Genomic DNA, 26,665 nt, shown 5'->3' on the forward strand with positions numbered 1-26,665 from the left:
TCTTCTGTCTCTCATTTTCCATTACCAGCGATTTTGCTGGGGGAAACACCAGCGTACACTGCATGCTTCGCCCCTCCCCAGGTTTCATGCTAGTGGAGATGGCGTGGGATTTTTTTTTCTTTCACTTCGGCGTTTTCGCGTTACAGACGTCATCAGTGAGAACACTGAAACTTCGCTTTGAAAATTCAGGGAAGCTTTCACACACGCGCAAGACTTGAATGGCGAAGCTGTTGTAGGTGATCATTGACGGACACAAACTGAGTTTTAGTATCGTTCTTTACTGGCCTCTACCTCGGTCGTGCGAATATATCATGTCGACAACTGCGCAGACGCTGCGCGCGAGGGTCTTCTACGCACCGAGCGCAAGCGCACGACGACACGAGGACGAACGAATAAAGGAGCGTCTTTAATTGGCTTGACAGACGTGCGCTCGTTTTTTTTTTTTTTTTTTCTCAAGCCACTGCGCGAGCCGTTGTTGGGCGGTCACCGCGAGGCCCGCTCTCACGTGCGCTCGGCATTTTCTTGGATTTTACTGCGAAGCACTATATGTCTAACCCCCCCAATTTTCATTCCGGTGAAGCGGATTTACTCGGCGCCCCTGCGGCGCTCCTCCTCCCCCTTTCATTTGGGATAAAGAACATATATTCGACAAAAATCGGTTGTCTGTTTCTTTAACTCACTGCCGGCTCGACAACTTCGTCGGTCAGCTCTGTGCCGCGCTGGTAGCGGGCTGAGCAAAGCAATGTCGCAACACGTTCACCAGAGATTGGGCCAAACACCAGTGGTTGAGGAAAGGGACAAAAAGTATCTTATTTTGTTACGCGGTTGGTATGAGAGTGCCAACGGACCCCTACTTTAACCCCAAATCCCAACCATACCTATGAGCAGCAGGTGGAGGAGCTGATCAGCTCCAAAGATGATGATGACGATTAGAGGCCTTCCCTTTCTATCAGGACGTCGGTTGTCATGTGTGTTATTCTACTTGTTTGCCCTACCCTTCACTAACCTAATAGGTTATCCGAGCTCTCGAACCAGCGCCGACTGGTGGAACGGGCCCGGACTGCCAGCCAGCACCACGGCATTTCAGACTAAGGATGCCTCTCACTGGATGGAGGCCCTAAGAGCATCCTCCTGCTTACCATTACAATAAGCGTCTCTCTCTCTCTCTCTATCTCTCTCTCTCTCTGTATAAGGATAATTAAGGTGGTAGGAAAGAATTTAGAAACCATATAACCGAGACAAAGAATATTAAAAACTCTTGAAAATTGAAAAAAAAAATTAATAACAGAAATTTCATAAGTGGCGAGAGTAACAGAATTCAGTTCTAGTGCGGATCGACTTAATTTTGTTTCTTCAATGAAAGGGAGGAGGGCATGCAAAACATACATCCAGGTGGCAGAACCCCGTTTGGGAAGCTTCGAATGTATGTAAAGCCGGCACTGGTATGGCAATCCCAATATTATGAAGCGGCACCTCAAGGATACGATTGATACCTGATCTTTGAAAATCTTCGACAGGATAATAGTCGATGTTTGACGGACTCGAGCTCATTACAGTAACTACTCAAGGCCATTTGCGCCAGATGAGACCTACGAAGATACCTGCTTTACTGAGGAAGTCGAAAGCGAAAATTGGTTGGAATAACCTCTAGGTTACGTGAAGGGCACTATTCGGATTTCCAGGAGAATTTGCGCTGGGAAGAAATCTCTCATCCTGTTTTTCTTGAAGCTTTAGCATTTTACGATAATTTGCCGCAACAATTAAAGATGTTGGCTCTGTGGCCTCTATGGCAGGCCCGGACAGCGCTATTTTTTCAAGTGAGTCAGTGGCTTCAATTAAAGATCTACACGTATTCCCTCAAACCAAAATGAGGTTAATTTAGGGTCAGATGAAGTGGAAGGAGTGGCCTTAACATCCATCGGAGACGGTTACTGTCGGGCGCTTCGACGCACGAACTGGCGCGGGCCCTGGGACGAGCAGCGCACAAATGAAATGCACGTGTCGCGCGGCGCCTTGAAACGCCGCGCATTCCGAGGAAGTCCGCGCCTGCGCGCACCAGATGTCTTAACCGCCACCACATGGGATGGCCACCGACGAAGACGACTGGCTTTTCCTTCTTCCCCGGCCGTCAGCGGCAGGAGGAAGGGAAGATGAGACAGAGAGACGCGGTCCGCGCGCAGGAGAGCTCGGCCCGTCGTCTTCGGGCTCCGCACGAGTCCTGTTTCTTAGCCGCCGGCCGGGCTGTAAATAAATGTGCAGTTTTTGTATCGGAGGCTGAGTTTGTCGGTTGAGGATACCCGGGGTCAGATCCTCAGCGCTACTGCGGCTTGGAGGAGAAGCCCCGGGGAAAAGAACACTCTCGGAGATAACTGTTACCTTTAGGGGCTGTAAGAGCCAAGCAGACAGAAAGCGAATTTGAAATTATCACTCAAAACAACAGGTCGGCCGGACCACTCACGAGTGAACTCACACACCCCCAACTCAACACTCCCGAGTGAGTGGTGATTGAGCCTCGCCATCGTCTCGGACTGGCGAGTGCGAGTGAGTGCGAGCGCCACTCGCAGTGACCCCCGCTCACCTCTCGCAAGAGCGGTGCACTGACGACTCGCGTGTGAGGAGTTGGGCCTCCACTCGCGGCTGGCTGAGCCCCGCTTATACCACTCACGAGTGGCAAGTGCACTCGCGCTAATTGCGCCATTAGCGGGGCTACTGTGGTGAGCGCCACTCTTGAGCTTGTACTCGCTGTTGGCTTGGCTATTCGTTGCAGGAGCCGCCAGCTGTGATGGTTGTTAACGGCGCGATTGCGTGTAGTTTCGGGAATATGTTGTCACTGCTCTCCTGCTATGGGGCACTGTGGAGTTCTCTCTCTGGTGTCGTGTTGAATTAGGAATACGATTTTGTTGAACTTCTGATAATGCACTTATAGTTTTCAGTGTCATGGCATATTGAGGAACTGCTGCGCACACCCGCGTGCGAGTGGTGAAGTTGAGTGGTGAGTGCGCGAGTGAGTGCTAGTGGTGACGGCGAGAGAGGAGTGGGAGCACGAGTGAGTGCGAGTGGACATGGCGAGTGATGAGCGTGAGTGCGAGTAAGTGGCGTGCCGTTTTGCCGAGGTATGCTCGAGACAGTGGAAGTGTTCAACTTTCGTAGGGCTGAGACAATGGGTTGGTTGGTTTGTCGGTTGCCTCAGAACATGGCACATACCAACTCGGGGGATTGACCAAGAAGCTCTGTACTGTACATTGGTGAAGTCGCCCCCTAACCGAGCTCCGCCACCTCCGCCATGTAGTGGTAGCGTGGTGGACGAGCGGCAAAAGTTGCTGCCTTGGTGTTGACGAAAAAAAACCGAAAGAAAAACTTAAATGGTTTACTGCATGGCGAGAGATTAATAGCGACGATACAGGAACAGCATGGAGGCGACGGGCAGATCGGCGCTCTTAAATCAGCCCGAAAAGTCGACTGATTCTAACCACCGAGACGGTGGGATTTATACACAGATGTGGCAACGGTACCGCTGCTCCACCAGTACTTTAGCACACGGCCGGAACAGAGTACAGATACACAAGAACAGTCTTTCTCGGGTCCGTGAGAGCTGGCGCACGTTGAGTCTGAGGTCTGAGAGAGGGGGGAAAGAAGATCACGGCGAGCGGAGTCTGTTCGCGGAGTCAAGTTTTCACACGCGCCCGCTTGCCCTAACTTGTTTGAGGAGGGCTGGCTTTCCTGCAGCACACAAAGCTTTCCCGCACTACACCACACTTGCAGCACGCCAGCACAGGGTAGCGCCGCTCTGAATCGCAACAGTGCCTGATCAGGATGTGACCTATGTTATTTTAGATGCCAAAATCAGAAAAGGAGCCGAAAATATTCATTTTTATTTAGAAATAAAAAGTATATTCAGGCAGAAAAAAAGAATTCATGGAAGCTTGCCCTCCCGCGCAAGACTTGAATGGCGAAGCTGTTGTAGGCGAGAATTGCCAGACACATAGTTCAGTGTCACTATCACTGTTAATTTGCATAGTTGGGGTGCTAGTAATTGTCGTCATATGCATCGAAGAGGTCGTCGTCTTCTTCGCGGAGAGGGGTGGATGCAAAGTCATCCTCAGCATTGTAGACTTCCACCAGCTCGACTGGCGAAGCTTGCACTAAGTCGCGCAAGGCTTGAACCGTAGGGAAACTGCAGGATTTCTTTATGCGGGAGCACTGAAGGACACATCACCACGCATTTCTACAAGTTTGAAGTTGTTTATTTACATGTTCCGTCGTTGCTTTACACTGTGTCATGCATCGATATCGTCGTGTTCCTCATGCCAAGAATCACATACGCAGTAACGCTTGACGACAGCGCTGGAGTTTTTTTTTGTTTGTTTGTTTTTTGTTAAAGCCACTGCGCGAGCCGGGGTCTCGGCGGTCGCCGGAAGGCACGCGCTCACCAGCGCTCGTCATTTTCTCGCTCCTCGGGGTTTTTGCCAGTTTCTTTTTTCGCTAAAGCCGTTGCAGGTGCCGGGAACGCTCGCCGGTCGCCGCGAGGCACGCGCTCACGAGCGCCCCGCAATTTCTTGGTATTTTTTCCTGCAACGGCGAACTTACGGCTTGTTCAACAGCTCCGCTCTTAAAACAAATAAATTTGAACGTTTAACTGACTAGCAATGAAACCGGCCTGTAGCCGCAACATATGACGCGCAGACAAAACAACCCTGTGGGAAGCTCCTAGGGTGGAACCTCCTAGTGACAGAACAGGGATGTAGAGAGCGGACGGTGGAGACGGTTAAAGGCTTACTCTAAATGTGTGCGTTGCATTGGGGAGAAGCTGCGGCAATTGAAAATAAAGTATTCTTTATTTTCCGGTTCATTGGAGAAAGGGCATTGAGGGGCTGGAGCCAGTCCATATATTCATGAAGATAGAAATGTAAGGGGGAATTTTGCATCGAAGAATATATAGTGATTCCTACCTCGCATATCCTAGATTCACAAAACATCGGCTTCCGTGCATGACGAAAGTGGCTATAATCCCTAGAAGAGAGAAGGGCGTCTTGCCGATGATTGTGTAGTATTCGGAAACGCTTGATTCTCGCCCCCAATAGGAAGCTGTCATTTGGGCATCGCACGACCACGGGGCCACCAAGAGACAGACTGGCTAATTGATCAGCCACTTCATTGTATGAGATTCCTGCATGCCCTGGAACCCACACTAGCCTGACCTCACGAAGCTGATGAGGAACAAAATGACCGGAATGTGCGGATAATTGAAGAACATTTTTCGGGTGTTAGCGCGGTACACCCAGAACGGGAGTTAGATAGAATAACAACATTCAAAAATATATGCTGAAGTTTTTGAAGAGCCAGAATTATCGCCAACAATTCCGCCTGAAAAATAGGAGTACAGTAAGGTAAACTAATTGAAAAGGACCAATCGAGAGACTGAGAAAATATTCCGACCCCAGCCTTCTCATCACTGTGCGAGCATTGATAGCAATAACGATATGAGAATTAAGGGTGGACAAATCACCCTCCAGCAAACCATTGAGAAGTCGGGCCGGCGACATATTTGCATTCTGGGGGAATATATTACGAAAATTTATTTCCACAGAGGACACACTAAATCAAGGATCGGGGAGCTGAAAGAGATCTGCATGAAATGGCTCAAGCCATAACTGTACAAAATCCAACTGGGGGCGCTGGAACCTGGGCCCCTGAATGCCTCGAAAATGATTAGGCCTCAGACGGAAAATGAACTGTGCTTCGTGCAGTGGGGACTCAGACAATTTGAGAAAGGTTAATACGGTCAATAATTGAAATATATACTTCAGTGGAGGAAATCGTGCCTCAAGGTGTAAAATAGAGCTAGCGACGTAGTTTGGTAATCCCAAGCATGATCGCAAAGCCATTTTCTCAACTATAAATAGGGCATGTAATTTATACGCCGCACAACTAGAAAATCTAAGACACAGCCAAACTCTAATATCGGACGAACATAGCACTGGTATATAATTAACAGCGTGTCTCTACGCAACCCGAATTTGTGGTTACATAGCCTGCGGAGCACGCCTGCAGCTTTCTCCTTTAGCAGCAACATGTTTAATATGAGGGTGCCGTGTAAGCTTATCAGCTTAAATAATACCGAGATATTAAATTTGTGTAACCTGCGGGGGGGGGGGGGGGGGATTGCTGTCGGTACTGTAGGCATAATCATAGTAACCGGATATACTAGAACGGCACATTTCTAACATTCAGAGATAAATGAAATTTGCTAAGCCAATTCTAGGGCGACTATGCAGATAGCCTTGCGATCATTGACACACGGAATGAATGTATCTGCCCTATTAGTGAAAAGCAATACCACCGGCATACATGAAAGTTGATATTCCATCTATAATCGCAATTGAACTTGGAAGGATGTTAAAAAGAACGGGAGGAAAGACTGGCCCCTGAGCCACCCCATGAAATTGCTGATATTGGGCAAATGATAATCCATCTTTGGAACAAAATAATGCCCTTCCAGTCAAAAACGCACAAATGCAGGAGCGAATGTATCCTGGAATTTCGCTACACTCTAGATAAAACATCAAGGTATTGTATTCCACGCTGTCATAATCCTCCGTTATATTTAGAGTAACAAGTGCGCCGACGTGTTTTATGTGACGGGCTAGTTTAACGCGGCTCTCGATGTCAACATGAGCCTTCCAAATAGAATTCCCAGGTCTGAAGCCAATTTGGGTGGGACTTAAAATACTATTGCTTTAAACTGCATAAGGCAACCAAGTTGTACCCTCTCAATCAGCTTTGCCAAGTTGCTAGTTAGAGAAATTGGCCTGATATTATTTGGGACGTAACCGAAACTTTTGTTTTTACTGCGAAGCAGTATACGTCTCCCCCCCCCCCCCCCCCCCCCCCCTTCCCAGTTTTCATTCCAGTGAAGTCGATTTACTCGGCGCCACTCCGGGGCTCCTTCTCGTCACTGCCGACCCCTTTTTCACAACGGTTATCACAGCGGTTATTCCCCTCGCCACCAGCGGTGACTCTTTCACAAGTTGCGCAGTCGGCTGACAGCGGCCGTAGCGCCGTTATCAGATCATTGCGGCGAATCAACAGCAGCACGAATGGGTGTACAAACGTCCGAAAGCCACCGCCACCGCTGCGGCCGTCGCCACCTCAAATTCCACTTCGCCCACTAGTTGCGGCTCCCTTCCGGTTGAAAGCAACTTGCCCCGTTGGAACACCGGCGTAAGCACATGTCTCTGCTTAAGCTTGAAAGCTATTCCGAGCAACTTTGTCGCGTCGGCGGCCCGTGTTGACCAGCGGCAGAATAATAGGTCTTAGTCTGGCCGCATATAAAGTCTTTCTCTCTTCCTTCGCCGCTGTATTTCGCGCCTAATTGTGCGCCCATCCCCGGTTGGCGGAGTAGGCGCGCTCGGGGTGGGGTGGAGGGAGGGGCACGCACGCAGACAGGGCTTAATGCCACTACCGATGACATATATACCGGTTGCAGTGGTGGGAGATTTAAACGTGGGAGCCTCATGGCTCAATGCGCCCTGTCATCTCTTCTCCGTAATCGAGCAATTTCGGTCTGGGTTGGTGTGTTGCACAGATAATAAGATACCTACAACTGGGCAGCGACATGGACACCCACGTGTGTGTCCGCTAAAATAAAGGTCGAGGCCTTCGAGGTGTTAACTCGCTATGGGACGGACATATGTCGTTCGCTTGGAGGAAAAAGAGCGGAAATTGAAGAAGTGTCAGCCCGAACAGAAGCGTGAATAGGTGCGAAAACAAGAGAAATCCACTGCCGCCGCCGTTGCCGCCTGGAGTTCCAGCTGGTTGAGTAGCTGGGAATCCCTTCCGGATTCCCAGCAACTGTTCCGCATGGAACGCTGACGTGGGCAAATATCACTTGTTCGGCTTAAACGTCCTTCAAAGCGGCATGTTAGACTGTGTCTTTCACTTCTAAGCACCCGCTCATGACCGGTTTCCGGTTTATGCGTGCACGGGTTGGGAGTGAAGGGAGAGGAGGAGGGCACGTGCAGCTAAAGGTTCCATGCCCTTACTGATGACATGTCCGTTGTGTTGGGGTGAGGGCTAAACGTAGCCGTCAAACAGCCCAATGCGACCGGTCCGGTGTCCTCAGTGGTAGAGTGGGTTGGGTTGGCGTGTTACACAACTAGTAAGATGCGTACGACGCGGGAGGGAACAGACAGCTCTACGTTTGTCCGCTAGGATAAACCTCCGGTCTTTCCCAATTTCATTCAGGTAATTGGACAAGAAGTATGCTCAGTCGTAAATTACAAAAAAAAAAAAACTGGGGTTGATTCCTCTGTCATAGGAATGAGTAAAACACGAAAATGAAATGTGCAGCGAAATCTGCGCCTGAGCATAATTTGTGGGTCGGCGGCTGTCTTGTGGGTGTGCTTGGTGAGCGACGTCCTGCTGGCCGGTCGCTTCGGCAAAGGTGTGCTGGAATCATTTCTTTGACGGATATAACATCAGTGAAATCGTGGTGTATCCCGGCATAAAATGCTTTCGTGTTAAAATATAAAACCCGAAAACGAACAACCCTAAGTATAACGTACTCTTTAGTACTAAAGGTTGCTTCCCCGCAAGAAGACCCTGTGTGCAGGGGTACACCCTTTACAGGCCGCTTGCTTCGTTGAACTGGCGTCACTTCCCTGACGGATATGACGTCATTGAAATCTTTGTTTATCCGGGAATAAAACACTTTTGTATTAAAAAATGTGTTTTATTTCGTGCACTCCGTGGAGGGCGTGCAGCTTCGCACGTCATCCGCTTGCACCGAGTGGAAGGGCACTAATGTTTGGCAATGGTATTATCAAAAAGCGCCTATTCCGGGTAACCAGCTATTTTTCAGCGACGTTTTAACTATGCTCTGTAAATCTTTATGGTATTCCTCAAACAAACACTGTAACATTAGCACCGTAATGCCGTATGACCTCGTGGCAGCCACAGACAGCTGTGAAACAACGTCAGCTAATTCCGACATTGTCACAGGATCGAAGCCAACATTAGAAATTAATATTGCTGAGCAGATAGGGTGGGGTGGCAAAACTGAATTGTAATACAAACTAATACCCCTGTCACACGGGCACTTCAATTGCGATTGAAGTGTATCGCGATCGAGTTTTCGAGCGCGCTCGACGCACTGCCGCTGCTACACGGCCCGTTTCAATCGCGATCGAGAAGTTGCACGGGTTGCACTCGTGTACGCCAGATGGCGCTAACAATGTAATTGCGGCCGGCGTCTGGTAACTTCGCGCGGTCGTAGGTATACGTAACTATGTAAATATTACCTCACGCGTATTTGGGTCAAGTTATTTGACACAATTTGTGGCGTTAGTTGAAGTTGTCACATTCTCTGCCATTATTGATCGGGGACGAGAGTATCGCCGCTTTCGCAGCTTTCGTTCGATCGCGCTTGAGAAACCAGGATTGAGTTCGAGTGGGATCGAGCTCGATCGCGATTGAAACTGCCGTGTAGCAGGGGCCCGATCCGGATTGAGCTCGATCCGGATCGACTCAATCGCGATTGAAAGGGCCCGTGTGACAGGGGTATAACCATGGAAGAACAGGTCTTAGTGAGGCAGGCGCAAACGGGTACCATCCTAACCCCAGCACGAATGGCCCTTTACGAAGGAAGACCGCTCCCACAGTGCTCGAAATGCCTGGGAGTGCCGGACCAGTGTCACCTATTCGGCAAATGCAACAAGGGACCAGGCGAAGAAACCATTGTGGGACTCTCGTCACGTGAACACCAAACCGCCCTCACCGCTTTCATCAAGCAAAACCTGGAACGCCACCGCAAGGGACATCAACAAGCCCCTAACAAGGACTCAACCTAGTCCACCGCCTAGGAAGCCACGACAGGCAACCTAGAGGTTTCCTGAACAGAGGGTACCTATACCGGCAAAAGATATATACAATAAAGCTTTCATTCATTCATTCCAGGCACAAACGTTATGGGGCTTAGTTCCAACTGAGCGAACGGATTGCGACGACCCGCCGGCCGCTGGCCGACTAAACGCTGGGCCAACTGATTTTGTCGGAGGGTCGGCGAGCCGTGCAGTAGAGCAGTCAAGCCAAGCCGCTTGTTTTGATGCCATTCGAAACGTCATAGACATCGACAAGGAGGACATAGAGAGGAGGACAGCATTTTCGAATTGATTATTCCACTGACTAAAGTCGCGTAAACGCAGCGAGAGTGGACGAAACATGGCCTGGAGACCGCAGAATACGATTTGCGCTATAGGAATCCCGCAATGTTTACGAATCACTTCAGTGTCCTCCATATAACATTGCCGATAAAGTTGGCCGTTCGGCTACGCGATATACATGCTTATTGGATAAAGTATTTAGCGTTCTTGTTCCGACTGTTTACTCGGTAAAACATGTTTAAGTTAGCTTTATTGAAGGCTGCCTTTTAGTTTTAATTTTGTTTAATGAATGGTGCTTTCTCGTTCGCACTGAGAAATTAGATGCTCTACTTATCAAGAATGCATCAATAGAAAAATGCAGCATGCACCAACTTGATTGATTGTGCTCTGGGCACACAGTTAAGAGTTGTCATTGTAAACAAACAGTTTAAAGATGCCGCAGCACTTCCGTCTCCTGATGAAAACAATCAGTGAGCACAAGATAAAAGTGGAAGAACTTTAAACGAACCGACATTCAGAAAACGAGGAGACAGCAGGACAGCTTGGCACGAAAGAGTGGCGCGAATCACTGCATGCCAAAAGCACAGGCCAAACACCGCGGAACTCCAAAAGAATACTCGTAGTGCCTTCATCCTTAAATAGGACTATCTGCTGACAACCCGCATTCGCTTCACTTTTATGGCACATTCTAAAGGCGTTGGGGGCACGAGCAAGACTTAAGATGAAGCTCTGCGAGCCAGTTAAGAAATACTACCGTTTCGATCATTTCGATTGTAATGCTGAACTTTGGTGTCTATCGTGGATGAACACGGACTTCAACGTACACCCTGTGGGTCCTCTGGCGTTTGCGGAGAGGATCTATTCAACAATCCCCCTCGCTCTAAAAACGGCCATCATATTCTCCGCGAGGACCGTGCTGTCCCGATCGAGCGTTCGTTTGGCGCGATTGCGCATGTGAAAACGTGTCTTCGTTCCACGATTACCAACAACCATCTGCCTGGACTCGGTTTGCTTTGGCTGCATCGGAGTACACGTGTAGACAGCGGTCACGGAGACAAGACAACTTTGCGATGCGCGCGCTTGTAGACGCATGGAGCATTTACGGGTGCGTGACTGCGAGAACCGTTGCGCACAAATACGAATTTTCCGTAATCTTGCTTCGCAACATTATTTAACTTTACATTTTCATTTGCTGGACGCAAGACTATTGTTTCAAAAGCCTGTGCCTTAGGTCGTTCCGTTGAATAATTGATTGATTGATTGATTGTGGGGGTTTAACGCGCCGACGCAACGCAGGCGATGAGGCGCGCCGTAGTGGAGGGCTCCGGATTAATTTCGACCACCTGGGGATCTTTATCGTGCGCCGAAATCTCGTACACACGGGCGTTTTTGCTTTTCGCCTCCATCAGAAAAGCTGCCGCCGCGGCCGGGAATCGAACCCGCGACCTCGTGCTCCGTAGCGCAACGCCTTAGCCACTGAGCCACCGCGGCGGGTCGTTCCGTTGAATACAACGTTGATACCATGCAATGCAGTGGTTTCTTGCTGTGATGTATGAGCGTAACTAAACATTTAGAAACTTGGAACGCTTAATAAGAACAAAAAATACCTTTCTTTATTCTCCAAAATAATATACCTTGGATGCTGTGAAATTTAGCTTCATTTTTAACACCCCCGAGAAGGGTGCAGCGGGTTTGCCCCCCTCAAGACAAAATCCTGCCGACGCCCATGTATTGCAGAGAACAAGATAACTAACCCTTCGGATTTGTTAAAGCAGATAAATGACTACACCACTGGCTTATCGGATAGCTATTTTCTACCTCAGTTCATGAGCTGTCCCCAGCACCCGACTCTTGGGAGGCTGATGACGACGAAGGCAAAAACGAAGCACGATGAGGCGAAAGCTAAAAAATACGTAGCTCATCATCATTATTATTTTTGTTCAAATGTCGCCGCTTCTCCGAACAGAGAAAAACTACCTCACTGCCCCATTTAAGCGCATCGGCCTCTTGCTACAAACTACTGCACTTCTTTCATTCGGCGCCAGCAACCTCGGACACACACGTACACAAAGATACACTCCTTGCTTCATGATTTTACCTTGGGGAAGGCTCCCCTGTTAAAATAATCCTTTCATTACGCCTCCGCCGTCCCTATGGAGTGAATCTGGTTACTGTTAATGCGTTACATTCTTTTCCGAGTACCCCCACAGCCAGGACCGTGTAAGTCCCGGCATTTTCGCAAAAATGCAGATTTTGTTGAAGTAATACCCTTACGTTATAATAGCCTAAATGGAGATAATAGGTCGGACAGAATTTCAAAAAAACAAAAAAATAGAAAAATAGAAAAAAGAAAAAAAATGAAATTTTCACAAAAATGATCTGACAAAATCAAAAACGTGCATCTTATACATCTACCCCAAAAACCGAACAATAAACGAAAGAAGCCAGCCGAGAAATGTTCAAAACACGAATAAAAATAGCGAAAATAGCGAACCGTGTAACGCCCTGCATTTCCACAAAAATGCAGATTTGGGGAAAGTAACACCTTTAATCGTCATAATAGCGTAAACATGTAGCGTAACGTAGCGGAGATAATTGGCCTGACAAAATTTTGAAAAACGAACAAATAAGAAAAATAGGAAAAATAAAATTTCCGCAAAAATTATCTGAAAAAATAAAAAAAGTATGCATATCTTATACATCTCCCCCAAAACTGAAGAATAAACAAAAACAGTCAGCAAAACAACGTTCAAAATACGAATAAAAAATAGCGTGAGCCGCACAACTTTGCAATAAACCTTGCATCTTTGGAAAGAAACATAATTAACCAAGTTAAGGCTCTTCATCGGGTATATGTTTACGTCACTGGCGAAAAGAAACAAAAACACTTAAAAAGTATAAAATATTCCTACGTCTTTCGCTACTCATAGCCACATTTGACTGTAAAGAACTCACACTCTAGACAAGCGGCATAAGTGTGCTAGGCATTAGTTTCTGCAGATTTTTCTGTGTTTTTCTATAGTCATTTTTCTGCACTTTTCTTTCGGAATTGCTGCAGATTTTTCTATCGGTCCTTTCCCTCCTATGCTAATCATTGCGTTCTTGAACTAAACAGCCATTCTCAAGCCCTGGCCAATCTCCATCTGTGAGCACGAGCCACTGCAGAAGAATAGGAGGAGGAGGAGCTCGCGAGGTCACGCGAGGGCTCGAGCGGCAGGCGCGCGACATTGTACACGTACCTCTGACGTACATCTGGGCACGCCAACTGGGACGCGACGCGTTCGAAACTGCGCTTCCGAACTAGCTTCGTTTATTGATCGAGGAGACCAATGGTATTACGCCACGGAATGGAAAGAGGTGACGAGCAAAGAAGCACGACATCGGGTAGGCAGTCGCGGGGAACAGCTGAACATGGAGCAACGTCAGTCCTCGCACCTGGAATGGAAAAGTCATCCAACTGGTTCGATTTCCAGGGTCCGAGCTGCCCGAAGGCTTCTGGCTCCTCCGCATGCTGGCGATCATCTGGCCCTGGTAGCCACTCTTCTCAGCTGGCAGCCGGTCTGCGCCCCCCGGGCGTCCGTCCAGGAGTCTGGCCTGCAAGCCCACCGCTCACGTCGACGTCTGCGCGCAATGGGCAGTGCGGCACCGTGGGCCCTTCGTCGGCGTTCGTCTCGCCACGCCGACACCCAGCGCATCACCGACATGACGTCTTGCGTGTACTCGTAAGTTCGGTTTTTAGTGGAGTTTCCCAGAATTTACGACTTCCTACATGTCTGCAAAATTTTTCTGGTTTAACTCTAGCCTTGTGGTCAAGAGGCTTTTTTTTTCTTGTTTGGCTTTTCTTTCTTCTGATTCGATTGGGATTTTCAGTTCTGGTTCTGACTGTAAGGCACTCGCTCCATAGTTGAGGTCTGCGGGTTATTTTGCATCACCTGGAGCTGGGCGCATGAAAATTTGTTGTCCGTCCTTATAAAAACAAGCGCGAAGGTCGGGTGAGAGAACACACATCAAGCTAAGTAGCGCATCGTCTGTATATATCTCTTCAGGTACCGCCGCGTGGATAGTTGGCTTTAGGTATTGACGCTATATTCGGTTGCCTTTTTCTCTTTTGTTTGTTTATCGAGCCGATGTGTCACGACCACGTGGCAGGCTTTCCTCATCTATCAGGACCGGCACTGGTACGTGCGTTCCTGTAACCCTCCAGGGCGCTTTTTTTGGGTACTGCGGCTGAATGTCGCGTTCGTGAAAACGTGATTTCCTTAGTTCGCATCTGTGTACGCGTCAGGTATAGCTACGATTTGCTATGCGCTTTATAATTATTCAGTAGATCTGGTTGATACGATTCGGACAATCGCGTCTTGCTTTTTTTTTCTTTCTTTCTGTGAATTGAGGGGTTAAGCACTGCGTGTAGGTAATCCTTATAAAATATAATGGGATGCTCACTTATTTTGCATTCTTTTTGTGAGATAATTGTTACGTAAGCACAAGCTTGAACTTGGGGACCGTAGTGTTCTTGCATAATTTGGTATTCGGGTCAGTATACTTGAACGATCAATTACAAACCACACGAAGACGAAGAAAGAAGACGAGACAATGCGCGTCTTCTTTCTTCGTCTTCGTGTAGTTTGCGCATTGAACGTTCAAGCATGATATACCAACTCGCCTAAACTTATACCTTGTTAAGAGTCAGTATAGTGGAATACCTTCCCTCTTTATTTTATTTTTGGTGTATTTTTGTAGTCGTATTGAGGAATAATTGATCCAAGAGGATTTATATTGTCCGTTAAACAACTTTTTTTCCTGCTTTCTCTTTTTGGCACCTCGTTTATATTTATCAGCTCCCAGAGGAGCGCAGTAGCCTACTTAGCCCTGACCAATGTCACTCGAGTGTACGGGCCATTCCCATGGAGAGCATCGTCATTTACGTTTCGTATCGTCAAGGCCTCTTCTCTGAACCCTGTCTTTAATGTATGCTGTGCAGGATGCAGCCGCGGCCTGCCACGTCCCCGGTCGGGTCGACTTCTTTCAGGGCCTTCAGCTCGGGCTCCTGGCTGGGGAGGCTGGCCACGTGGCGCTCGCACTGAATGCACCGCCCTGCGCGGGTTCCGGGCCACCAGCTGCGCCCTCTGGTACGAGTGGTCCCCGCGCAACAGCAGCGCATGCAAGAAGGGACTCGCCCGTCGGTTCAGCCTGGACCCTGAGGTAGCTTGACGCTACCTGGAAGATGAGGCGAGCGGTCGGCTGAAGCTGCGGGGCAGTACTCGTTCGTGCCCAGGGGCCACTTACTGCGGTGGCAGGTTGACTCCAAGGCCAACGGGAGCGCGACCGAGACCTTTGTAGGGTGCTTTTTTCGTTGTGATCCGAGTGAATGGCCGGACCTGCTTTAAATGTTGCCTAAACTGTTTTTCCGGAAATAAATTCATGCGATTATTATATTGTTGCGTATTTATTTTATACGGTCAATTAAAATTCGATATAACACAATCAAAATAACATTATCATAGCGCAACGTGTAGCGCTTTGTAGTGCAATGTAAATTGTAGCGTAACGCAATTGTTCGCATTAACTTACTCACTCCCCTTAAAGAGAATTTTCGGTCTAGTGAGGCCAAAAACAGATGCGCTTGTCTTCCGGGCACTTTTATGCCGCGGCAAACGACGTTCGCTGCATCTTCATTCGAAGTATTGCATGCCGAAAGCTTGAGTCCCTGGGAATATTCCTACGTTATAAGAATAACTGATATTTTGAGTGCAACCTACAAATCTTTGTGTATGGTTTCCGCAGTTAAAAACACCAAGAAAAGGCCGAGCGCTCGTGTCACCGTGCCTTGCGTGCACGTTCATCAAGCTAAGCATACCCACTTAGCAAGATTAGCCAGTTGAGGTGGTTGTGGTAGCAATCAGGGGAAGGGGATGTGGTCTGCAGCCACCTGTGTCCAGGAGGCCGCGGGCCGGCGCCGAATGCAGGGCTCGTTGCACCAGGGCGAGTTGATGCTCCGGCGCCGAGCTGGTCAGCGCAGACTCCCACTGCTCAAGGAAAGGGGAGTGGATGGTGTGGGAGTGGTGGGGACATGAATGCACAAGGTGGTAGGTTGTGAAAGGGGTGTCACATTGGGGCATTTGGGGGGAAAATGGACGGAGATATTTGGGAGAGGATAGTTTGGTTGTAGAAAGTTTCTGAATTGTAGACGCCGATATATGTGAACTTGGTGGTTGGAGAGACTGTCGTGCGGGAGAGGGTATGTTCTTCTGGGGTGTGTGTAGTGCGCGAGGTGGGATCACTTGGTACGATTCATCGGAGTTAGGACTTGATGGTCAGTGAGTAGGCGCCAGGCGGTATCGGTCCTTGCGAATTGGAGTGCCCGGGTGAGGAGATCGCGGGCTGCAACATGAGCCGCCTCCTTTCCTGCAAGGCCAGCATGGCCTGAGGTGCAGATGATCGAAACGTCAATGTCCTGGGGAAGGTGTTGCAGCACGGGGAGGGCCCGAAGTGATGCGAGGTCAGCTTGATAAAGATGACAGGCTTGTTGGGTTGATGCTGGTGTGTGGTAGTGGCATGGGCGATGGCAAGCGCTTCGGCTGATCGGTGACGGGCAGATTTCGATAGGTGACGGCTGTGGCGAGATGCCCTTTCGAGTCCAAGGTATGGTGCGCGCGCGGTAGGGAGTTTGAGCAATGTCCGTATATCGTGTTTGGGAGTCGACGCCGTAGCGTTTGTCGAGCATCTTCACCCGGGCTTCACGACGTCCCCGATTGAAGGAAGTATGCATAGGTACCGGGCTAATCTTCAGGCGTTGACGAATGGACAGAGGGATGCGTTGGAGTTAGTGTTGAAGGGAGTGGGTGGGCCTGTCAATGCTTTGGAGAGCGCGTCGACCTAGGGAGTGAGGGCTAGGCTATGGAGGAGGAGTGTGCGCTGGGCTTCTAGTAGCTCACTGAGCGTGTTGTGCAGGCCAATGCGAAGCAGATGATCATTGGAAGTGTAAGTTGGGAGCCCAAGGGCAGCTTTGAAAGTTTTGCGGATTGTTGGCTTCCTGTGGCTTTAGGTTGACAAAAGGAGTTCCATAGGTTATGCGGCTGACCAGCAGTGCTTAGACCAGGCGGCAGGGGCCTTGTTCTTTGAGGCCGTGAGTGGATCCCTGTATCCGTTGTATAGCTGAGTGAGCTGTGTGGCCGTTTTGTGTAGCTGAGGCAGGAGGAATGCGCCGAAACCATCGTAGTGGATAGGCACACTCAATATACGGAGGGAGGGGACTTGGGCAACGGGAGAGCCCTGGATGGTAACTTGCAGATCAGGAGTAGCCACAGCAGGCCGATTTCGTGTACGGGCGCGAAGGACTAGGATGGCCGATTTTTTAGGTTCGCATGTCAAACCCTATCGCTTGTTGGAGAGCGTCTTGTTGCGCGCCGATGGAGCCCTGCATTGTCCAAATGGTCAGATCGTCTGCGTAAAGAGAGTGTTAGAGGCCGGGGATAGCTTGTAGGTGAGTTGGAAGGTGAAGGAGGGCAATGTTAAACAATCGCAATGGCGAAATGACGGATCCTTGGGAAGTGCCCTTGGCCGGTGTGTGGAAGGTGGGAGGTCGAAGGGGCCCAAGTTGCAGTGTTGCGGTCCTGCTTCCGAGAAAAGCTTTTACGAAGTGGAAAGTCGATGCCGCAATTGGTCGTGTTGAGGTTTTCCAAAATGGCTTGATGCGTGACGTTATCAAACGCTCCCTTGACGTCAAGTGTTAAGATGGCCCTAGGAGTGGCTCTGCTCAGATGATCTAGCACCTGTTCTTTGAGCTGAATTAGCACGTCTTGCGTGGAGAGATACTGTCAAAAACCAAACATGGTCACTGGATGGATGTTGTGATCTTCCAAGCACGCAGATAGACGTTGATAGACTAGGTGTTCAAAAAGTTTCCCGAGGCAGGACGTCAGGGAAATGGGCCGAAGGGTCATGGGGGAGAGGGGCTTGTTTGGTTTCGGGATTAGAGTGATGTCCGAATGTTTCCATTGTTCAAGTAAGGGGCCTTCATCCCAGTGGCGGTTGTACAGGTCGGGGAGCACCTGCAGCGTGTCTTCGTCCAGGTTTCGGAGAATGCGATATGCGATTTGATCCTTGCCTAGCGTAGTATTGCGTTTCAAGCGGGCCAGTACGGCGTGGAGTTCGGCGAGGATAAAAGGTGCGTCCAACTAATCATTCGCCTGGCCGGTGTAGTGTGTCTCCGGGGAGGTCGGATAAGAGGCCTCGAGCGCACGTTCGTCAAGCCAAGCGTACCAACTTAGGGAGATTGCCCCACATTGGCCACAAAAAATCCCGGGCCATCTCCACTAAAGTAAAACCTGGGGAGGGGCGCAGCATGCAGTGTTTAGTGCGTTTTTGCCCACGGAAATGAAATTGTTGGGTTAGGGGTATACAGCTTTGCTGAGAGGATCTCGTGTCTTTGAAGCCCGAAGCTTTCTAGCTCGAAGCGTTGGAAGACGACTGTCCCGATGTGTTGTTTTATTTTAATGCGCGTTTTTGCCCGCGGCGATGAAACAATCCAGCGCGAGGCCTTAAAAAATGAGTGTCTCTGAGTGTTCTTTTAGGATGCGTTACGTTCTAGCACGAGGCGTTAGAAAACGAGTGCCTGGGTGTTTTAGTACCGTGACTATATGAAACGACGACGACGACAGGAGACGCCGACAGCCCGAGCCAATAAGGGGCTTCGCACCTAAAAAACTCCAGCGTTCGCCGTATCGTGGCAACACTTGCTCGCAACGAGAAAGACACGTGATTGCTTACGCCCCTCATTCGTTCGTCCGCATGCGCGTGCGCATGTGCTTTGTAGCGTAGAAGAGCGGCGGCCTGAATGTCGAAGCTGCTGTAGGTGATCATTGACTCCACATGCCCGGCCGCGGATAGTTCGCACGGCCGAGGAAGAGGCCGCGCTTCGAGAGGCTCGGTGTGCGAAGCATCCGCAAGAGGCGATAAGTCGCGCTTGCAGAGTGGCGTACGCGAAAACGTCGACCAAAACGACGAGCTCACTCGGGCCTCGCTCAACTTAAGTTCAGTGATATGTAACGCCGCTGACGTCAACCACGACACCACAACGATACTAAAAAACTTTATGTCCGTCAATGATCACCCACAAGAGCTTCCCCAAAGTCTTGCGCGTGAGTGCAAGCTTCCCTGATTTTTTTTTTTGTCGTGCATTGGCATACACGGTCCCTTAAAAAATGGTCACCCCCTCAATCCACTCCACACATAGCCGGGCAGCTGCAGTGGACGCGGTATATCCAAGGTGGGTCATGTCGCTGAAAACGTGGCCCCGTGGACATAGGTGTGGAACCCTGCTCGCCTTGCACAAGAGTGCAGTGGACGCCATTGTAGCCCAACTTGAAGAATACGCAGCTCCACGTAGCACCCCCTCAACTCCTGTACCCCTAACCCTCCTATGGGAGAAATGGCTCGTCGTACCACCCGGGCCTGAGAAGTAATGGTGGGAAGGCTTTCTTAGGAATGGGCCGATGACCACGAAGGCAGGCAGGCGAATGCTGGTCGACACGCTGATGACTATATTAACAGCGCAGCTGTTGAGCAAATCGTTAGTGTATGGTGCCCGCAGTTAAAAATACCAAGAAAATGCCGAGCGCACGTGAGCGCGTTCCTCGCGTCGCGTCCGCCTGGCGGTTACAAAACCAAGAAAATACCTAGCGCTTGTGTATTGGCGAAAAAATTAAACTCCTCCAGCGTTCGCCGTAATCGTGCAACAGTTGCTCTGAACGAGAAAGACACGTCATAGTGTACGCCCCTTCAAGGTGGCGTCAATGATTATCACTTCCAAAAAAGGAAGGAAGCTCACACTGATGGCAACAGCGACGGAGTATACGTGGTTAGAGTGAACTAGCACCGTTGCGGCAGCGAAGAAGAAGCTAATCGACTGCAATCGTGGACTTACTGCGAAGGAAAATTTGACATACACCTAATTGCAGCCATACGGCTACAAAGGAAAGCTATACAGCTTCCTCAGAAACTTCGCAGTTGAAGAAAAATTCGTCCTGGTCTAGGATTCGAACCCGGGACCACCGCTCAACCGGAGCAGTCGCCCTACCAACTGAGCTAACCCGGAGGCTAGTCGTTTGTAGCGCGAGAACGAACTGATCAACAACTCGAAGCAATGGACAGGTGTTAATCGACCAGATTTTAGGGGAAATCCCCAAGACTGAAACTTACTCCTTCTTCGCAGAAACTTACTCCACCTTTGGGGTTTCCCTTGGTGGAGGACGAGGAACGGACGAGGAACAGTCCATATTAAAGTGGAGGGGACGCGATGCTCGTCCTGCAGGGTAGCAGACGGAGCTGTATGGGGCCGGCCGTTAGAGCCGTGAGGCTGTTTCCAAAGAGAAGAAAGTGCTTCTACGCTGTCCGTTCAGCAGCCGTATTGCCACTTATATTATATTGCGGGTTATGAGTTGAGTTAACAGGTTTGTTCACCGTATGCTTTTTGCTGTCGGTTAGAACAGTTAGTTTGGGTTAGTTAGTTAGTTAGTCAGTTAGTTAGTTACTTGCTTAGTTAGTTAGTCAGTCAGTCAGATAGTTTGGGGATTATTATCGTTATTGCAAACACGTATCTCCTAGCTCAAGTTCGTCCAACTGAAACAAGCGTCAGCCGACGAAAAGATTTTATTGCGTGCGGAAGAAGCAAGTTTCCCTTTTACCAAGTGTTCGGATGCAGTGCTGTGTGGGTGGAGCAGGTTGCTGTGCAATAGCCTTCTCGTGACAGCCTATGCTGAGCTCGTCCCTGGTTGGAATCTTTGGATATTTACACGAACATTCAGGTTGGTGAAAGGTAACACGGAAGCTTTTGTCTTATTTTCAATTGTTGTAATTAATTGTTTCCTAGCCACCAGCGATTGTAAATAAATAGTTATATTTTAATTGTAACTGATGCCGGCAGCGGTCGTGTCTAATGTTTGTTTTGGTAGGTGGTGTAACGATTAATGTATGTGAAAGATTTCGCTGCACTTTTCTGTGTGTACGTAACGTCAAGCAGTGCGGGCGCAAAGTTTCGTGCATTCCCGTGTACGTGGAACAAATTGGCAACGAGGTCGTGGCAAAATTGTTCGCGTTTGAAGTACAGTTCTTTGTGAAGCGTATCTTGTCCTTCCAAATTATCATCCGGTATGCCGTAACGACGTTCGATTGTTATCGTCTGCATTCCTGGTGACCCAACAAAGCAATAAAAATTTTGCCTAGCATCAAATAGCGTAGAGTGTATTTTTTGCAATGAGATTGTCAGAACCATAACCTTAACCTTTATGGGTTTTCTCCGGGTAACTATTAATAAACACTGCGTTCATTTTCGGGATTTTTATTGGCGTGTGGGTTGTGGGGCCGTTCCGCCGTACTGTAGTGGCGCAGGCGACACATACCTTTGGATTCACCGGTTGGTTGAAAACTGCATTAATGCTGGTCCCTCACCCAGTGCAACGGGGCGTTGTGCACGATACCTGATTTGAGTTTAAACATGGTCTATGCATGTTATCATGACAGATTGCAGTTAGCTTCCCGTATTTGGAACAGCGTTAAAACTGGGCCAGATGGCAAGTGGTTTATGTAAAACAAGCGAAAAATCACAGAAGCACAAATGAAGTACATATTCCTGCAGTTAGAGCAGATTTCTACTGGAAGCTACCTGCAACTGCAGGAGGAGAAATTAACGTTTGTCGTGAGCAGAACGGAAGATGGTGGAGCCGTTCACTCGCCTGGGCAACTTCCTCACTCCAGGATATCCTGAGAAACTGCAGTAAATTAAAATTGTACCTACAGCCGTCAAGAAGTAAACGAAAAGCCCGCGCAAACTGTCAGCTGAGAGTTGAGCGCTTGTCTTCGCGCACGCCCACCAGGGAAAATTTGCCGTAGTTTTTGCAATAATTTTTTGCAAATAGCTACAAAATTATTGAAATAAATTTATTTATTTATAAACGAGAGATATTTTATGTTTTTAGGCTTTAAAAAACATCTGGCTTCAAGGAATGTATTGACCGTCTGCTTGGATATCCAGCGGAACGTTGAATATGGCCGCTGTGTTGATACTGTTGCGCGGTGTTATACGTTATGTTTGATTGATTTTTCGTGCCCGTGGTGCCCCTCGGAACTTCGCGACAATCGTGTGATAGACATTAGTATATCCCGAGTGATTGTGAAATGTGACTTTGCTGAGGTAAGCCTCCCGAAACAGGTTTCAACAGTGTTTTGAAACACCTGTCTGAAGGCTTAATTTGTATGGCAGACGGTGGTTGTCGCGACAGGAGCGATGGTGCGATTGGTTTCGTCGCGGTGGGTCGCATGAGAAGTTCCCACTTTTTCATAACCATGAGCACTTTTGCCGGGCCTTGTTTGCGGCTAGTCTAAAATGCTCAGGAGCCGCAAACACTGCACGGTCATGCATATCCTGTTGAATATAAGCCTAAGTATGTTCGAAGTCACTGAACGGAGGGGGAAAAAGAAGAAAACGAAAAGGGCATCGCGCTTGGCTGGAGCTTGCCTCATGAGCTCGGGCAGTGGCAACTTGAACCGTTCGTTCTTTTCGCACTGTCGTTCTGGACAAAGGGCCTGCGTGGCAACCGGTTGTCACGCCTGTCTGTGCAGATTGAAGTAGGCGTTATACCTGGCAACTGCTGACCTGCTCGTTAAACGAAGTGCAGGAAAATTATTTACTGATGCCCCTGGTGTCACAACGACCGTGTTTTGGTTAGCTCAAGCGTAGTCGTAACTTCTTCTGTGTCCGCATTTCGTAGCGGAGTGGCGTGATTTCGTTTTTAACATTGCGCGAAACAGACGTGGTTTCGCTACCGGTTGATGAAACGAGTGCGTGAGACCATTGAAGAGGTCATTTCCCCTTCATGCTTGTATCGTGCAGGTTTGTTACTAAGTCGCTATGCTTTGTCAAAGCACCGCCGAAGTAAGCGAGATCTGCTTAGGAAAACGCGCGCGTGGGCGCGGATGACAAATCTCGGCTCGCTGACTAGAAGCTCGTGCCGTGCGCCCTTCCTAAGTAACCTTCACTTGAGCGGAAAATTGGCAAGTTGGTATTGGGGTAATTTATGCATATTTCCTTGCACAAAAAAAGACGAGAAACTCGAAAGAAAAATGCGTACGGGACGGGTGCTAGACGTCATCTGATTACAAAGCAAAACATAAAATCGTAAAATCTCCACAACCCAAAAACACGCTTCTGCCCACATCACATCACTATGTGCAATTCTTTTTAGATAATCGATTTTCTGTTCCAACAATGCTAGTGAAGGAGTGTGTATGCATCTTTTTGCCTCGTTTTTGATTTGGCGAGCTTTGAACATTTCCTTTTCTGTGTGTGCGTGGAAGCTGTGCAGGATGAGTGTTCTTTCAAACTCTGGTGTATGATTCGCATCAGGCTTAGCAAGTGCTGCTGGTGACATCTGCTGGTGGCTGCTGGATCGGAGCTAGCTCGCAACTGCGCGTGCGCGGATCTCAACAGGCTCGGGCCAGTCAGTGTTTCGCATGGACCCATCTAATTTCCAGACGGCCCCACCCACGAGGGGTGCTTGTCTTCCCCAGTGCCCACTGTGAGCTGTGACAAAGGGGATATGGGGGTCATTTGGGGCATTTAAATAACAGGCAGTTACATAATCGCACAAAACGACTTACACGAATCCTTAATCGCACGAGTAGCAAACAAAAAACACACATCAGTGATGGCATCCTGTGCTTTTTATTGAACCTTTTGTGCGATTATGTAACTGCCTGTGATGATATTGTGCTGTGTAAAATGACGCGCCTTTCTTCTATGTCACCACTTATGGCTGGCACTGTGGGAAAGAAGTGCCCCTCGTGGGTGATGGCATCTGCAAATTAGACGGACCCATGCGAAACGACGACCAGCCCGAGCCTGCCCAAGATCTGCACACGTGCAATTGCGAGCCATTTCCAACCCAGCAGCCACTGTCGGCAGAATGCTCTGAAGCCGTGCGTTTGCTTGCCCTAGACAAGCCTGACACGAACTGTACGTGCGCAGCAGCGACAGTGATCAGCCAAATGTCCTACCCCTTAATTTATTTTACTGCTTCTCTGTGCTCTCACAGTCAGTCACTTACGCACTGGCTTGTTTGGCCCAGGTACCATTTCCCACAAGACAGCAGTGTCTTGTATACCACGCCAATCTTGCAGCCGATGAACTGAACCTTGTGCTTTTTCTGGCAACCTGCTTTGTTCTGGTCCTTGTTCACAATGTTGCATATTCGTGACAATTGGCCCAGTAAAGAAATACCGTATTTGCACAATTCTAACGCGCACCTTTTTTTATGAAAATAGGCGTTCAAAAATACCTGCGCATTAAAATCGGACTGAAAACTCAAAAACCTCGAAACCGAAACTGCCAACTCTAAACTGAAACGAAGGGGCTCAATGAATGATGGAGGCTTTGTTTAAACGCAGAGTAATCATCATGGTGAAAACATAACGGAACCGGGCAGCGTCCCGTGCATAAGGCATCCCGGAGTCTTGTTATCGTGATTGGCAAAAACAGAGGGACCACATTTTTAAGTGCAAAGCTACACAGAAGGGTTCTAGCTGCCCACGGCGTGTGCGGATTTATGTTCAATAAACTGTCATGCAATTTAGAGATGTCTGTTAATAGCATTATTTCATGTGCACGGTGTAATTGGCACCAAATTGTTTTTGTGGTTTCCGGGTGTTGAGTTCTACTGCTTGTTAGAATTGGGGGCACGTTAGGATTGTGCAAATATGGTATTCAAAGCACACCAAATTAATAATAAGGCTAAAATATGTGTAAGCATCTCTTCAGTGGCACTGACGAAAAAGGAACTCGGATTATCTTAAGGAGTACTGACACCAAATTTCAATGCTGAGGTAACTATGTAAAAAGCTTCCTTTTTATATGGAGATACGTCCCAGGATGTGTCAACCGTAACCGGTCAGTAGAAGGTATTCTAAATCAATTTTAATCATTGCACACACAAGAAAGCTCAGAACGAATACCCTTTTGGCACCGTCACCAGCATGACACGTTGAATGCCGTGCTCCAAACTGCTGACGTCAGGGCTCCCATGATGTAGCCAAGGTGTTGGCTGCTGTTGATGCATGCTGCTCTGCCTTGTGCAGCGCAGCACGCTGTGCAGCGTCACAGTTTTTGGGACTGACATCATGCTTCCTGGGTGCGTGCAACCACGGCCGGTGTGGATGTGCGCGCGTGCATCCAGACCGGTCTTGGTGTGACGAAAACAGTGTCGTCAAGAGTGCCCTCCTGTCATGGCGGCCACCTCGGTGTTCGTTCCATGTAACCCAAACTGACAGGATAAACAAAGCTGTAAGTAATTATTTATGCGGTGATTGACCATCTAATGTGCGATTTTATGATTAGTAGGCTGGTAGGCACACATTGCAGTGAAAGAAACATAACACGAAAATTTCGTGTTAGTGCTCCTTTAGGAAGAATTGCACATGGTAATGGGATGCACACAGAAGAGTGTTTTTTTGGGTTGTAGCGATTTTACGGTTCAATGTCTTGTTTTGTAATAGTTGAGGTTTAGCGCCTGCCCCATCCACATTCTTCTCCTGCGTTCTTTTTTGTGCTAAAAAATATGCATAAATTACTAACCTTGTGCCCAATCTCCACATCTTTGTTCTTTCATAAATGTCATTTGTATTTACATTTCTCTTATGGTGAATGTCACTGGTATGCCTGGAGTGAGTATCGAAGCCACCAGGGATCAGCGAAATCGGACATGGAGTGAGCAGATCTGATAAAGCCAGTCACAGTCATTTCTGAAATAATTTGACATTTCTCTCTGGAGCAAGGGGGAACACTCTGGGCTGCAGAAAATTGATGTGAGATGAATGAAACAGAAACGAACAGCCATTAATTCACTATTAGTTTCACCACTTTTTGAAAAAATTTAGCTAGACCAAATTATAAAATTATACGCTAAGTGGTAATCCATTTATATCATTGCTGTCCGTAGAAAAAGTAAAATTAGTTTTTATTTGCCTAAAGAGACACTAAAGTCAACCAGAAAGTTGGTTTCAAATGAAAATCTCACCTTCCTATAGCCATTCTAGCGTTGATTTGGTGCTGAAAGATGCTGTAATGTTTGGGAAATCGCTAATCAAACATCGCATTTCCCTTCCTCATTTCCCTCGCAGCGATTCCATGATGCAAACAGCTGCTACTGCAGCCGCTGTTTGCCTCACAGTAAACCAGAAGCAAGTGAGGCAGCGGTGATGTATAGCAGTATAGAAGCAACAGAATACAACGTTACCATGTACCGAGCGGTTCAAATCAGTCGTTCAAATCAGTTTCAAATCAGTTTCGGTCAAATCAGTCGTGCTTTCCTGATTTCCCACTTCCTCTCACTTTGGAACTCCCATGGACCGTGATCAGTATTGATGCTTTGCAGAAGAAAAGCATATTGTCCTTTTTGGGCCACATGAACGTTGGCGTCAAACCAACTGCTTGTTTGCAACCCCCGCACGCCGCC

The 26,665-nt window shown here is 48.5% G+C and overlaps 2 protein-coding genes across 4 annotated transcripts in view; both read left to right on the top strand.

The window, feature by feature from the left end:
• Positions 1-7,051: 7,051 nt before the first annotated feature.
• On the top strand, positions 7,052-15,593 carry LOC144169669 (uncharacterized). Of its 2 annotated transcripts, XM_077698955.1 has the most exons (3): positions 7,052-7,221; positions 13,634-13,882; positions 15,142-15,593. In XM_077698955.1, the coding sequence occupies exons 2-3, from the start codon at positions 13,791-13,793 to the stop codon at positions 15,242-15,244; spliced, it is 195 nt and encodes a 64-aa protein (XP_077555081.1). In that variant the 5' UTR covers positions 7,052-7,221; positions 13,634-13,790; the 3' UTR covers positions 15,245-15,593. The 2 variants fall into 2 exon arrangements, with proteins under 2 accessions (XP_077555081.1, XP_077555072.1); XM_077698946.1 differs by lacking the exon at positions 7,052-7,221 and having other exon boundaries at positions 13,525-13,882.
• A 6,591-nt stretch (positions 15,594-22,184) lies between these two features.
• The window catches only part of LOC144145842 (protein spitz-like), a 177,136-nt gene continuing 172,655 nt past the window's right edge, over positions 22,185-26,665 (top strand). For both annotated transcript variants that reach the window (XM_077677646.1, XM_077677659.1), the window contains exon 1: positions 22,185-22,350. The gene's annotated coding sequence lies outside the window, so the exon portion shown is untranslated. The remainder of the gene's footprint in view (positions 22,351-26,665) is intronic.

The sequence above is a fragment of the Haemaphysalis longicornis genome, unplaced genomic scaffold (genome assembly GCF_048455015.1).
Source record: "Haemaphysalis longicornis isolate Haplotype H1 unplaced genomic scaffold, Haemaphysalis longicornis Haplotype H1 scaffold_1, whole genome shotgun sequence".
Classification (NCBI taxonomy): Eukaryota; Metazoa; Arthropoda; class Arachnida; order Ixodida; family Ixodidae; genus Haemaphysalis; species Haemaphysalis longicornis.

What these genes read in the sequence shown, in the direction of transcription:
- LOC144169669 (XM_077698946.1), top strand. Translation starts at nt 13,572, where the DNA reads ATGGAGCAACGTCAGTCCTCGCACCTGGAATGGAAAAGTCATCCAACT. An exon ending in ATGACGTCTTGCGTGTACTC is followed by an intron (nt 13,883 to 15,141) that starts GTAAGTTCGGTT and finishes TATGCTGTGCAG; the next exon opens with GATGCAGCCGCGGCCTGCCA.